This window comes from Typopeltis vanoorti, chromosome 4 (assembly GCF_054136105.1).
Source record: "Typopeltis vanoorti isolate ZY-2024b chromosome 4, IOZ_Tvanoo_1.0, whole genome shotgun sequence".
Classification (NCBI taxonomy): domain Eukaryota; kingdom Metazoa; phylum Arthropoda; class Arachnida; order Uropygi; family Thelyphonidae; genus Typopeltis; species Typopeltis vanoorti.
Genome location: NC_143552.1, coordinates 31,516,635 through 31,530,590, shown reverse-complemented (window position 1 = coordinate 31,530,590; position 13,956 = coordinate 31,516,635). Strand labels below are relative to the sequence as shown.

The following is a 13,956-nucleotide window of genomic DNA, read 5'->3' as shown; positions in this document are numbered from 1 at the left end:
GTCTACAGCAAGGTTTCTGGACTATGTTAAAATAAATTAAAAATACAAAAAAATATATAAAATTAATAAAAAATGGAAAAAAAAATCCTTAACCCACCCATGGTACAAAACCGTACTATAGGTTTGAAAATTACCTTTCTTTTCGTAGGTGGAACATATATATATATATATATATATATATATATATTGAAAAAGTTTTAATGACTGTTACCGAGAGATAAAAAGATGATAAATATATTTAAAAAGATACTACTAGTAGTATCCTTTTAAATATATTTGTCATCTTTTTATCTCTCGGTAACAGTCATTAAAACTTTTTCATAATATTCCAACCGAGTAAAAATGAATTCGCATAATATATATATATATAACGATTTTTCCTAGATATCCACTGCAAATCTCAATTTCTTACTCAATATACACTACTCAGAAAGTAGTCAAAGGACACCATTGTGATTGTATGAGAAAAAAACAGACATGGCACCCACCTTAATAAGATGTAGGACCTCCTTTCACTGCGATGACTATAGCAATCCTGTGGAGCATACCTTCCACAAGTGTATGATAGCAATCGATGGGAATTTTGAACCATTCTTGCTACAGGCATGTAATGAGGTCCTGGACTGTGTGGGGTGGACATCCCTTGACCTCATCTAATACTCCAGTTCATTCCAGAGATGTTCAATAGGGTTAAAATCAGAGCTCTGTGGAGGCCAGTCAAGTGTGGTGACATTCATGTACACAAACCATATCATAAGGCTGCATGGTCTTGCTGAAAGAGACAATGGTCAGTTCCATAGAAACATCACAAAGTAAAAAGCATTGTCCAGAATTCAGAGTTCAATGTTCGTGGAACCACAAACAGAAGTTCAAGGCCAAACTAGGAAAAGCAAGGCCATACCATCACACTGCCACCTCTGAATTTCATAGTTGGGGTTATGCGCTCTGGTAAGAGACATTCATCAGGAATCCTACACACACCTGTTTATCTGCTCGGTAGAGAGAGAGAGTACTGTGATTTTTCACTCTATAATACAGCTTTCCAAGCTTCCACATCCCACTGTACATGCTCTTTGCTCCAATGAGGATGATGCTACATGTTAGTTTGGGTAATGTGGGGCTTGCATATTGCAGTCCTGCCATGGAAACCCATGTTGTGAAACTTAGTTCTGAATGTTTGTTTTTGTGTAGATACATGTTCCAGTCAATGCTTGGGATTCTGCATTAAACTTGTCAACCAACGAATGGCATATTTTACATATTATTCTTCATAGTACCCTATGAAGGATAATATGTAATGGTCACATTAAGCAAGTGTGGTGAATTGTCCACTGCAGGTAGCACTTGCAGTTAACTTTCTGAGCTTGCATTTCAGTATGGTATCAGTGATTGTTGACCTGGGATGACCCAATTTGTCAACAAATTGCAGAACAGATAGACCTGAACAGATAGGCCTATCACAATGCCTGTTTCAAACTCCATCCGTTCCCTTCTTGCAGCCATTTCATTCAGACACAGTTGCACTGACTTGAGAGCATCATATTCCTCTAATTTATGCTGGCTACAAATATGACTTGTTACATGGTATGAAGCATCTTGCCCATGGGGATGTATGTTGACTTCTTACCCAGCACTGTACAATTTGCCATTAATGTAAACATTTATTTTTTTATTTATTTATTTTTTTTTTTTAACTAGCTTGCACTCACTATTTGCCCCTTCCTTCAAATTCTTTCACCTGTGGTATTACTGGAGGATGGTTTAAAAGTCAATTATAATTACCTGCTTTGATATTCCATATAAACCTCTTTCGTCTTGAGACCACTGTGTGTCTGCTCATCCACTAGTATGAATAATAAGTGGACAATCCCAACTGCAAGTGAAGAATGGCATCTGTCACAATCAAATCCTATAGCATCATAACCAAATTCAAAAACCCTTGTTCATTGTGTTTCCACCACCACCACATGCAGCCTAAGATAACTATCCCTCAAAAAAATTCTACTGCGTTCCTTTATTAACCTGTTTTCTCTGGTTAATCTATATTACCACAGTTGAAATCTTCCATAATGATCATCCACCTAACACTTGCTAAACTACTTACTGATTTGCCTAAATATCTTCTTCTATTTCCTGGCCAACATACAGAATGCTACTCTACCCACCACCATGTCATACACCCTGAAATCTATGGGTAGTGTTTTCCTTCTGATCCATGGACATACTTCTAGGACACGTCTAGGATCCATGGACAAATTCTAGAACACACTTCATTCACCATAAATAATGTTCCGTCACCCTGTTTCCCCTCCCATCCTCATGAATACTATACCTTCATTTTATATTCCTGTCAGGAAGTCATCAATCAATCACTTTAGTGATGCTAATAATCTTTGGCCAAGAATGAATTCATCAATGCTACTAAACTCAATCCTCTTTTTCTTGATGCTCCTGGCATTTAAAGAGCAAAATAAACACATATAAAGTTTGGCCTGCAAAACAACCATCAACAAATGGTTATTTTGCATGCCAAATTCAATTTTATTATCATCATCATCAGAACTCCACAGAGTCAAAACACTCACCATGGAAGTCCTGCTGTCAGTATTCATTTATTTGTTTCTATTTTTGTCTTTATGTCTCAGTAATGCCAATTATGTCCATGATACTTTCCAATTGTTCTGCAAGTTCGATTTCCATTCCATTAATATTCTTTATAATGATGGTTCCTATCTTCAATTCTGATACTGGATTTATTCTTCTTCTTCTAGATGTTAAGTTGGAGCTTTCCAGATTTATTAAATACAAAATTAAGTGCAATTTTTGTAGATTTAATATTCTACACTGTTTTCTACCAAAAAAAAAAAAAAATTGGTAGAAGTCAATGCAGATGGTGCCTATCCATCTGCATTGACTATTCATATGCCTCTCAAATGTACAAGTGACACTGAATCCGTTAGGTAACAAGTATGGAGATTCATAAATTGGTGAAAAAATTATGAAAAAAATGGGTACTCCCCTGTAGCTATAAATGCATATTTATTTCAATGAGGACACTGTGAACAAAGTTGCTAGCTTACAAATTCTTTTATGCCCACATCCATGTTTGTTACTGTGATGTATGGTATCTTCTTCAATTGTCATGCCTTAAGTTACATTTGTCCAATACATTATGCATAAACAAATTGATGAAATGAGTGGAAGGAGGGTAATTATTATGGGGGATTTCAACTATGGTAACATTGATTGGAAGGAGGAGAGGACACGTGAGGAAGGAAATGGATTTTATTCAGTTATTAAGGGATAACTATCTGAAACAGCATGTAATTGAAAATACTAGGGGTGTGAGAGTGCTTGACCTGGTAATAGTATCTGAGAATTTGACTGTAACGAATATGACCATGTTGCCACCTATTGGTGAGAGTGATCATAAGGTCTTGACCTGGGAGGTGGCTAAAGGTGTGGAATTTTCGATTAAGACAGGGTATATGTGGAATTACCGTGCTGGCAAGTATGACAAGCTTAGGAGATTGCTTGGATCAGTGCCATGGCATGTACAACTGCAAGGGCTGGACGTCGATAGAGCATGGGAAGTGATCAAAGAGCATTTACAGGAGGTTATGGCTGATTGTATACCTAAGGTCCTAATAGTGAAACAAGGAGGGGTTAAATGGATGAATAACACCATTAAGCTTGAGCTGTAAAAAAAGAAACAACTATGGAGGGAATTTAAAGAAAGGGGTGACCTGCAGGCACATGAACGGTATAAAGTACAGGCCAGAAGGGTAACGAGTGTGGTAAAAACAGCAAAAGCCGATTATGAAAGGAAACTTGCAAGCAAAAGAGAATCCCAAACAGTTCTTTCAATATGCTGCAAGCAAGAAAAAAACTGTACATGGCAAAATGATTTTAAGGAATGACGATGGTAAAGAGTTCACTGAACCAGTCGATATAGTGGAGTTACTGAGCGCGCACTTTGCAAAAGTATATCATCCTGGTGGTGACGTTGAAAAAATGAAGGAACCATTAGTTTATACGGGAATAGTGATGAATGAAGTGGAGGTGACTAGTCTATTACAGAACATTAATGTGAATACATCTGTGGGATTGGATGGTATACCGGCATGGGTCTTGCATGAAGCGGCTAATGAATTATCAGTGCCCTTGACCATGTTGTTTAATCTGAGTCTCGGGTCTGGCTTAGTCCCGAAGGCGTGGAAAGAGGGGAAAATAGTTTCACTGCATAAAGGAGGATCCAAGACTATGGTTGCAAATTACCGACCGATCAGCATATCAGGAGTCGTTGTGAAGGTCTTGGAGAAAGTAGTCAAGGGAAAAATACAGGAATGGATTGATGAAAATGAGATACTGTACAGAGGACAGCATGGCTTTGTGAAGGGTAGATCATGCCTCAGTAACTTGCTCAAGTTTTATAACAAGGTGACGGCTGAACTGGATAAGGGAAATGGGTTTACAGTGATACTGCTGGACCTGGCAAAGGCGTTTGACAGGATACCACATGGAATTCCAATCCGTAAACTACAACATATGGGAATGGATATAGGGTTGGTGAGATGGATAGCTGGGTGGTTGATGGAGAGATATCAAAGAGTAGTTTATTCAGGAGTAGAGTCCAAAAAACGGCCTGTGACTAGTGGTGTGCCACAGGGTTCTGTTCTTGGACCACTGCTGTTTAATCTGTTCATTAACGATATAGGGAAGGGTCTAAGTGGGACAGTTCATTTGTTTGCTGATGATGCAAAGTTGGGTAGGGCGATAGTGAATGCAGAAGATGTCAAAGTCTTGCAAGATGACTTAGATAGATTGGAGTTCTGGACTAAGGAGAATGGATGTCAATTTAATGTGACAAAATGTAAGGTTATGCATTTCGGAGTGAAAAGATTAGCAGCAGTATACCACATTGGTGGAACTGTACTCCAAGTAATTGATGAGGCCAGGGACTTGGGAGTGTTGGTGGATAGGGAGATGAAGTTTAGGGGGCACATTGCGAAAGTAGCTAAATCAGCTCATCAACTCACTTGGTTGTTGAAAAATACCTTGACGAGCAGAGAAAAACAAGTTATTGTACCTCTGTACCGAGCCCTGATAAGACCTCATCTCGACTACTGTGCCCAGATTTGGTCACCTCGGTTCCTTCTTGATGGGGAGGAGGTTGAGAGGATCCAGAGGCGAGTGACTAAGATGATAGCAGGTCTATGGAATGAACCATATGAGGACAGGTTGAAGATTTGTGGGTTGCAGAAACTAGTTGATAGGCGGAAACGGGGAGATATGATTGAGACATTCAAATTGCTAAAAGGATTCTATAGGATTAATTCAGAGGATATTTTTGAGATCAGGACTGGTGGTGGGAGAACTAGGGGACACCCATGGAAGCTGGGCAAGAACGTGGTTAGCAGGGGTGTTAGAGCTGGGTTCTTTACTTTTAGAGTGGTAAATGAGTGGAATAAGCTGCCAGAGTCTGTTGTGGGTGCTATGACAGTGAGCGAGTTCAAGGCAAGGTATGATAGATACTGTGAGAATGTTGAACAGCTGTGTGAACATGATGTTTAGGGCCTCCCTCGATGAGTCTAAGGACTCCTGGAGTAGCCCGTAGTAATAATAATAATAATAATAATAATAATAATTATCATCATTAACCATAGCCTCACAGAGCAGACTAGGTAAGACTGACTTAGTTGACCTGCTAAGCTAATTATCTCAACATATCTTATTAAATCCACTTTGTCAAAAATAAATACACAAATGATGAATTCTTAATGTCACTTGACAGTTAAACACAATTAATTTGACAACTACATACAGAGTTGTGGAATCATCCTGTATACAGGTGCACACAGTGTGCCCATTAAGTAATGAGATGGATTTTTTACAGGTTTATTCAAAGGATAGCCCTTTGAATAAAAGTAACAAATGTGTTTGCAGTTTTGGCCACTAGTGTGTGTGTGTTGTAATTGTAGGTGCAACTTTCAAGTTGAGTGAAGCAGTTTTTGTGTGGTAACCATTGAAGTAAGAGTGTGTGTGAGTGGAGTGTGTCAGAAATTGAATCACGAAGCAAAGAGCTGTGATAAAAGTTTACTGTAAATAAGGAAAAACTGCTACAGAAGTGTACCAAGACTAAAAAAAAATTTATGCCGATGACTGAGTCGTGCATGGGTATTCTGCTGGTTTTCAACATTTAAAGAGAGGATAGAGTTCCTGGAGGATTAGTCATGCTGTGGACGACCAGTTTCTGTTTGGACAAATGAAAATGTTCCTGAGGGAACCACAGTGAACGGTCAGTATTATTTAGGAGTAATGCAACATGTTACTGTGATGTGAAGGAAAGAACTGTTCCACAACAACTGGTTTCTGTTGCACAATAATGCACCCACGCACTGTGAAGCAGTTTCTGGCCTTGAAGTCAATCTGTGTGATTGAACATCCATTCTATTCACCAGATTTGGCAAACATTTTTCTCTTCCCAAGGATGAAGTGTACCTCAAAAAGGGAGCACTTCAGTGACATTGAGAACATCCAAAACGGTGTGACCTAGACACTGAAGGAGGTTCCTGTTCCTTCGAACATCTGTATACAGCAAATGTAAACGTTGAGTGGAGATGGAGGGAGATTGTTTTGAATTTGTATAATTGACAATTCCAAATACAGTTCTTTGTTTTGATATAATGATTGTTGTCTCATTACTTAACAGGCACATTGCATACGAATAGTCTCCAAATTAGGCAGCACTTCAATTTACAAGAGCTGAAATTGGTGCATAAAGTACTTTTGAAAACCAGTATACTAGATAATCTAAAAACATTTAATACTACTGTGTGAAATACACAGAAGTACTTGAAATAATGAAGTTTTTGCTAATCTGGTTAGCCAAAGCAGATAGTCTACCAACTTTCTAACCAAAATGCTATTGGTCAAAATCATGGATGTTTGTGACCATTAGGATACGTGAATTTCTTCATCCAGCTGGAGACTACCACCCTGCTTTGTGGAGGCCTGAAGCAGCTGGGAAAACAGTTTCAATGTGTCATCTCTAAAACTGGGGTTCTGAATTATCTAGCCCTCTTAGACACCCATGGACTAATATGGTATGGCACACAAAAAAAAAGTACTGAACTTCGACAAAGTTGATAGGCTTTCATAGTTTTTCAGTACTTTTTTGTCATACTGTATTAATGCATTATAGATTTATGGTGCCTGTGTGGCCATATGGAAATGGCATTTACATCCATTTTCAGTTAAGCTGCCTGAAGAGACTGTTATAGGCTCAGTTCTAGTCCCCCAAGTAGAGGAATTTTATAAGCCTTTCTCCAGCCAATTCCCAAATTGGCAATCTATGGCATGGGCTCACTTTAGTGAGTACAGGCATGACAAACCCGAGGTGCCTGATGCTGGACCATGGATTGCTTCATGTAATTCACATCTGTTATATTATCTGTAGACTGGTCCCTCCCCCTTTTTTCTTTCCTTCTTGCTTCTTCCCCCCAATGCAATTAGAGTATTCGAGGGCAAGGAGTAATCTTTCCTATTTTGCTATTTCATCTTATGTGGAAAGAGCCTCTGTAACCCTACCACTTTCTTCTTGCAGTGACTTCACTCCAAAATGCTAATATGGTTGTGCCTTATAATACATCTCATGCTGCATCGGTTGTCGCACAGAATAATCAAAGCCGCGTTCAGGGCTTAGGTAGAGGGTCCTGTTCGAGAAGTTTATTACAGTCTCCAATAAAACTCAGTGATATTGTGAATGAGGAACACAGAAGGCATAGGATTAATCTTAGAAGGGAATTTTACATAAGCACATGGAATGTTTCGGTCTACAGATTGTCAGATCTTGAGATTGTCTGTAAAGAGATGGATAGGTAATAAATTGACATCCTTAAAATTACAGAGACCAGATGGAATGGAGAAGGTCACTTCAAAACACAGGATGGTAAGCTAGCTGTTTACTCAGGTGGTGACTCAAAGCATCATGGGATAGCTGTGATATTAAAGATGGCTCAGGCAAGAAGCCTTCTTGGTTATAACTCTGTTAATGATAAGATACTTTCTATTAGACTTAAGGCTCAGCCTACCAATGTATCAATCATGATAGTTTATGCACTTGATGAAGAGAGAGGAATTCTATGAAACTTACAGACTGTTTTGGAATGTTCTATTTAGTTCGTGACCTAAAGCGCAAGTTTAAGCCCAAACTGAATGTCATCAAAGACATTCAATTTGGAAGCATTACTAACAGAAGAAATGGAAATCAAAAACAGATGGAAAGAATACTGTGAGGAACTGTACAATAGAGTAGATAAAGAAAATTTGGAGGAGCCCCTCTCACCAGGAAAATTCCGATTTGGAACCTCCTCCAGTGTAGTTAAGCAGCTTAACAGCAATAAGGCCACAGGTGCAGATGGAATCCCACCAGAGTTAATTAAGGCCACAGGGGATGGAGGGATAAGTGTGTTTCACAGATGTTTTCCAGTCTCTAGGCCATGATTCTGGGATAATCATAGCCTAGAGACTGGAAGAAGTTGGTTTTCATACTACTACATAAGGGAGATATGAAGGATTGCAAGAACTATAGAACTATTAGTTTAATATCTCATGCAAGCAAAATTTTATTGAACATCATGCTAAATAGGATTGAGGCCAAAGTTGAAAGAGATGCCTGAGGAACAAGCAGGTTTTAGGAAAAGTAAGGGCACCAGAGATCAGATCCTTTGACTTTGATCATAGAAAAATATAAAGAATTTAGATCCCCCCCCCCCCTGGTCATGTGTTTCTTAGACTACTCTAAACTTTTAGAATAATCTAGAGAAGTAATGAAAAGAATGGGTTTTTCTCAACACACTATCAGGTTGAGAGCCAACTTATACAGGAAGCAAGAAGCCACAGTAAGAATAGGTTTTGGATTGACTGATTGGCTTCAGGTTGGAAAAGGAGTTAGGCAAGGATGCTTACTTTCTCCTCACTTATTTAGTATATATGCAGAGGACATCATGCATGAAGCATTGGATTAAGCTCAAGACAGGAGTTAGGAGAGGTGGCAGATTGATCAGTAATCTGAGGTATGCAGATGATACCGTACTCCTATGTAATGACAAGGAAGAACTAAGATAAATTCTTGATAAAGTTAACAAGATCAGTAATAATAGAGAACTTCAACTCAATCCTAGCAAGACAAAGATTATGGTTCTCAAAGAAAATACAAACGGAGAAGCTCTTAGGGGAAACAAGTGCACCTCAATGGAGAAAGAATTGAGGAAGTCAGCAAGTTTGAGTACTTGGGATCCATTATTAATGTGAAGAATTGCTGTTCAGAAGATGATTAGGAATGGCTAAAGTAACAGTCAGAGACTTGTCTAAAATCTGGAAGATGGCTCTACCCCCAGAGGAACAAAGTTGAGGATTTTGGATGCAATTGTTCAAACAGCAACTTATGGATGTGAGACTTGAAACCCAAAGAAGTCAGATAAGAAAAGGATAGCTAATTCTTTTCATATACTGAAAGGTGTACAAATGAATGGATGTTAGAAAAGATCAGTAGAACTTTAAGCTCCTTATGGATATTAACAGAAGAAAGTTAAAATATTTTGGACATATTGAAAGGATGGAAGGAGGACTTCTCAGAACAGTAATAGAAGGTAAAGTTCCTGGAAAAAGAGGAAGGGGTAGACTGTCGATGAGATGAATGGATGGTGTGTGTGTAGAGTGACTAATCTCCAGAGAGCTGAAACCTCCAGAAATATACACAACAAGACTACATGGTGAGGCCTGGTGCTTATTATGGTCACTCCGATGCACGGTGAGCATTGGAGTGACCATACAGTATCTATGGATGCCCAGTGAACATATGATGATGTGATAAGGGCAAATAGGATTTTTAATTCTGAAAAACTAGAGTTTTTAACCCTGCATCTTAAAACATTAGCTGTAGAACTCACACTATTACAAACAATAATACGAGTGTTAGGGTTTAGGATCATGAGATGGTAGCAGTTGTTTGCCTCTCTCTCTCTCCTCTTCCAGAAAAAAAAAGACTTGAAAGCTGGAGACATTAAAAGGCATTAGAGAAGTGGATTTTTATAGATTTATATCCTTTGGTAAGTGTGATTCACATAAAAAAATGTATATTACAACTTTGAATATAATTTCCAATAATTTTGAATAAAATTATAACTTGGCAGTGCGATGGATGCCCATATGGATTCCCACTCTGAAAGGTTATTCCACACACTACTTCAATTCATCCAATTCCACTTTATCTATTATTGTACGTTTGTCTCTTAAGTGTGTCTGTATACTCAGACCAGTTTGTCTGCTTTGCAAAAAGAAAAATCAGAGTATTAACCTTCCCAAATATATGAAACCAGCTAACTCACCTTCAACTGAAGAAGCTTTTATAAAGATTCCTTGCATTTTACAAAATTCTTTCCCAGCCAGAGAGTATATTCCATATCCTTCCAAGTGCAACTAGAAGCAAATAATACTACAGTGAATTGGTATAATTATTCTAAATGATCCCTCCATGACTTTTGTAGGGGGGGAGAATCATTTGGAATAGCTGGATGTTAGGATAAGGAGAGAAAAGTTCAAAGTTCAGATAATGGATAAAAACAAATACATATGAACAATCCATTTTCTGATATTAGGTCACACTTTGGAAACATCACATAATTAGATGATCAGATATTAGGAATGTAGATATCATGTAACTCTGTAAAATGAAATTTTTGAAGTTATCAATGTGGCTGCATTGGAAACAAGAAAATACTACTTCTTGAAATATTTTATAAATACATTTTAGAAAACTCTTTCCCCTTCTCTAATTAACAATTTAGTATATGAATAATATTATGGCAATGAATAAGTGTAGTACTGTTTTCTCAATTTTATATTATATCAGCATAGAAAATCAAAACTCAAGATATGTACATAAACATTTTATTTACCAAAGCACAACATACACTGAAGTATGTAGCAATGGCAATACAGTAAGTGCAAGAGACAACTGAATACTATATACACCTACTGAGGAAAACTATCAATTCTTCATCAACATGTAGAAAATTGCTACAAATGTTCTGTTCACAATGTTGTCTGATGAGTTCCATGACTATGACTTAGTTAAGCAGTTGAGACCAGATGTGAACCAATAGAATAAACAAGTTTCTACACTAAATGTTGCATGAAAGATAAATAAATCACTGAATGCCTTTTATTCTAAAAATGGAATTAGAGAGAACACAGAATATTGATGATTTTGAAGACTTCGGAGTGAGAATATACAGCAACAGCTACTGTCATCATGTGTTTGTATCATCCATAATACCATAATTGATATTGCAAGTTTTGGTATTGAAATAGGGCAAGTTCTACAGTTGACTGAGTTCTTCTTCTTAAAACCCCATGTTGCTGGGAGGGAAAGGAAGCAGAAACGTTGCTGCAAAATTAAACATAAAGGTGTTTAATTTTATGTAAGAGAAAATAAATCTTCACAATGCACAATGTGTTATTCTGCATAACACATGCCACTACAATCTCGATGTTGTATTGACCATAAGAAAGTGTCAGAAAGCCTATTTGACAACTAAAGAAAGAGATGAAGAAATTTTCATGAACGTAATGTTGGAATGTAAACTGGTATGCTGAATAATGGCTATTAGTATTAAAAAAATAATTCAAGTATTTCTTTATGTCTTTTCTATCGCAACATTTAATAGAGTACACTAATGTAGTCTTTATTTCTTAGCTCACAAAACTATTATAGATTTATAAAAGTAAAACTCGAACATATTTGTTTTTGAAATACAATGTCACTGTGTATTTTAGAATGAGGCAAAGAAAGATTCTTATAGAGGAAGACAAATGTTCACAATGTTGATGTCAATAACTTCCCAGTCCTTTTTAATTCTGATGCTTAATCCCTGTGCAGGTATTTAGAGTATCCACTGGAATGTAGTGAATTATGATAAAGCAGCTATAGCTGACATCACTGTATTAAGTTTGTTAATTTTGTATGTTTTCCATTCAGTTCATTTTGCAACAGTAAAATCTATGCCACATCCACATGCAACTAATCGAATCACCATTAGCTGAAGTCTTTGTATGCTAGATGAGATTCAAACCAAGGACTTTCCAACCAAAAGGATATGTTGGATCTTCCAAGTGTGAGATAACTCAAGTAGAGTTTCTATTTCATTATAGGAGACAAGGAAGCAGCAATTGTACCATAATGTGCTATTTTTAAGTTTCATGTCAAACCATTTGTGCTGACTCATATTGATACTAGGCTGACTTCTAATAACCGATGATCAAAAGCCACTGGGGGAAAAATACTGACAAACAATCAGGTCATAAAGCATCTCGAGGATACAAAACTTAAACCACAAATCTTTGGGCCCTGACTGGCTCTCTGACATGGTAAATGCCAAAGTTGTTTTGCTTACTTGTCCTTACAAATTACACACACACAATGAATGAAACAATCAACTCACTATTATTATTATTCAGACCTCCATGAAGTCAAAACACTCATCGCGGGAGGTCATTCTTAAGAAACACGAAATCTATCAAGACTCATCGTGGGAGGTCCCTCCTAGGAAACACAAAGTCTATCATACCCAGTGGTGAGCTATAAAGGGCTTGCGCGAGCCCTTTGTTAAATTTTTTTCAAATTTGCGAGCCCCCTTGTTCTTCTTCTTGTTTAATAATCTTGTAGAACTAGAAAATACCACCGTGGAATGTATACATGCTACTATAATTGCTACTTTAAATTCATATGGATTTTCTGATAACTATATAAAAAAATCATTTCATTGCATTTTGTTCTGATGGAGCTAGTGTAATGTTAGGAAACAAATCATGTGTTGCAATCAAACTTCTACAAAAATTTTCAAATGTTGTGATTTGGCATTGCGCTCATCATTTACACTTAGCATTAGACGATTCAATAAAAAACATTAAAGAAATAAATCATTTTGAAATATTTATGGATAAATTATATGCTTTTTATCATCAATCACCAAAAAATCAACGAGAATTAAATACAATTGCAAAAGACCTTGGTATCAAAATTTTAAAGATCGGCCGTGTGTTTGGACCATGATGGGCAGTGCAGTTTACGAACGGCTCTTGCTTTGTGGGAGAAATTACCCAGCTTTATGCAAGCATTTTGCATTGAACGATAAATATAAGGACTTTTTAAATTGACTTCTCAATTTGGAATTTTTAAAAGATCTAGCATTAATGATTGATATCCTACAGGAATTATCATATCTATCAGAAGCTCTACAAAGTCACAATATAAGTATTATAAGGGCTAAGTTAGGCCTTTTTTTTTTTTTTGCTCGATGATGCGAGCCCTTTGCTAAAATTTCCATAGCTCATTACTGATCATACTACTCCTTAAACTCATTGACCATTCTCGCTCTCACCACTCTATGAGGCAATGCATTCCATGGTTCAACCACCCTCCATGCAAAGAAACCACTCCTCACCCTCATACTCAGTTTCCTTTCGTAACTTCCAGGGATGGCCCCTTGTCCTCACTCCTTCCCTCTGTTCAACCAAGCGAAAGAACTCTCCAGTGTCAACCCTGCAACTACCTCTCAACAGTTTAAAAGTCTCAATCATATCACTTCTCCTTCTTCTATCCACTAAACTCTGCAGTCCACATTCCCTCAGCCAATCCTCATAACTAACATGATACAGTCCTGAAACCATCTTTGTTATCTGCCTTCGTACCCTTTCCATAGTTAATTTATCCCCTTCAAATTCTGGTGACCAAATCTAAGAACAATAGTCTAAGTGTGGTCTGATCAGTCTTATACAATGGAATGATAACTCTTTTATCTCTGCAGGTCAGTGTCCTTCTCATTATTGCAGCAATCATCTGTGTTACCTTCACCACCTTTGCAAAAATCCCCTAAATTTCAGGTTTCTATC

General features: G+C 37.4%; 1 protein-coding gene across 2 annotated transcripts in view; it reads right to left on the bottom strand.

Annotated features, from left to right (window-relative positions):
- The window catches only part of LOC150107205 (peroxisomal N(1)-acetyl-spermine/spermidine oxidase-like), a 172,978-nt gene extending 162,507 nt beyond the window's left edge, over window positions 1–10,471 (bottom strand). For both annotated transcript variants that reach the window (XM_090391743.1, XM_090391742.1), the window contains exon 1: window positions 10,392–10,471. In XM_090391743.1, coding sequence (XP_090247869.1) covers window positions 10,392–10,428 — 37 coding nt within the window. In that variant the 5' untranslated portion in view covers window positions 10,429–10,471. The remainder of the gene's footprint in view (window positions 1–10,391) is intronic.
- Between the last annotated feature and the right edge of the window lie 3,485 nt (window positions 10,472–13,956).